This window comes from Nannochloropsis gaditana, assembly GCF_000240725.1.
Source record: "Nannochloropsis gaditana CCMP526 unplaced genomic scaffold scaffold875, whole genome shotgun sequence".
Classification (NCBI taxonomy): domain Eukaryota; class Eustigmatophyceae; order Eustigmatales; family Monodopsidaceae; genus Microchloropsis; species Microchloropsis gaditana.
In genome coordinates, this window is record NW_005803078.1 from 9901 (window position 1) to 11019 (window position 1119).

General features: G+C 55.0%; 1 protein-coding gene across 1 annotated transcript; it reads left to right on the plus strand.

Moving 5' to 3' along the window:
- Positions 1–364: 364 nt before the first annotated feature.
- Positions 365–1119, plus strand: NGA_0459800 (uncharacterized protein; the record flags this gene model as incomplete). Its single annotated transcript, XM_005853468.2, has 2 exons — positions 365–432; positions 843–1119. Coding segments are annotated over exons 1-2 (331 nt in total), but the record flags the coding sequence as incomplete, so codon positions are not given.

Sequence of the window (1119 nt, forward strand, 5' to 3'; positions counted from 1 at the left end):
ATCACAAAAGACCACAGCATCTTATGCGGGGACGAAAAAGAAAAAACGAGCGTAGAAGCCAAGCCACTCCTTCTCGAAAGGCCATGGGGGCAGGGCACGACTCGGACACCGGGAAAAAACTCGCAAAAACACAAAGCGTGAAGACCTGACCCCTTCTGCATCCCAGTCCAAGGGAATGTAACGACAAGGCATGCGAAAGTTTTGTCAGAAGGCTGCAGTAAGAGGGTTCGGGGCTGTACGCACATTTTTGGCACTCTGCTGCCGTTAAGCCCTCGGATCGATGCCGTTGATCTGACTCGGTGCCGCTAGTCATATTTACACACTCCACGGACCCATTCAATGGATCACAACCTTCCTCAAAAGCACAGACACAACGCCATGACCGCTCCCTCCATCGTGCTGACCGGGTGCATGGTTTTTATGGCAATTGCAGTAAGTCCGGGAGGAAACTGTGTCTAACCCCGTTTCTCCATCTCTCGCATGACTGCGTTTTGTTCTTTTGAGGTGGCAACCTCAGATGCAACGACCGGCCTCAGTACTTCATGACGGCTCGATATGAAACTGATTTGAATAGACACGAACGCTTGGTGGCACATTTAATGCGCCTGCGATGGCGCATGTATGGGCGGCACCCTGCGCGCACGCCCTCAGCAGAGATGTCCCTGTCTCCTATCCTCATTGATGCGTCCATAGACTGCGATACCACATTCTTATAGTGCCATCATAGCCTTTGTGGCTACTTTTGCGTACCTTCGCTTTTCGCTGCCAAAATGAGGCCCCTTGTGTCACGTCAGCATCCATTCCGTTCCTCCCTCCCCTTTCCGGCTTTCTGACTACCGGAGACACCCTCGACGCCCGCCCTGACCTTTCTTTTTCCCACCATTTTCCTCAATCCCAAGCCACAGCATGCTTTCCTCCAGCCTCCTCCCCTCTTCCATCCTCCTCGCCGCGTCAGCTCCCTCCCCCGGTCCTGCCTCACCATGCAGGAGGCGGCCGGAGTCGTCTCACCCTCCTCCTCCTCTACCTCTACCTCCTCCTCCCCCTCCTCCCTCCGCCTCACCTTCCTGGAATCCAATTCCTGGCTCTGGGAAATCCCTCTGCCTCCTCCCTCCCTTCCCC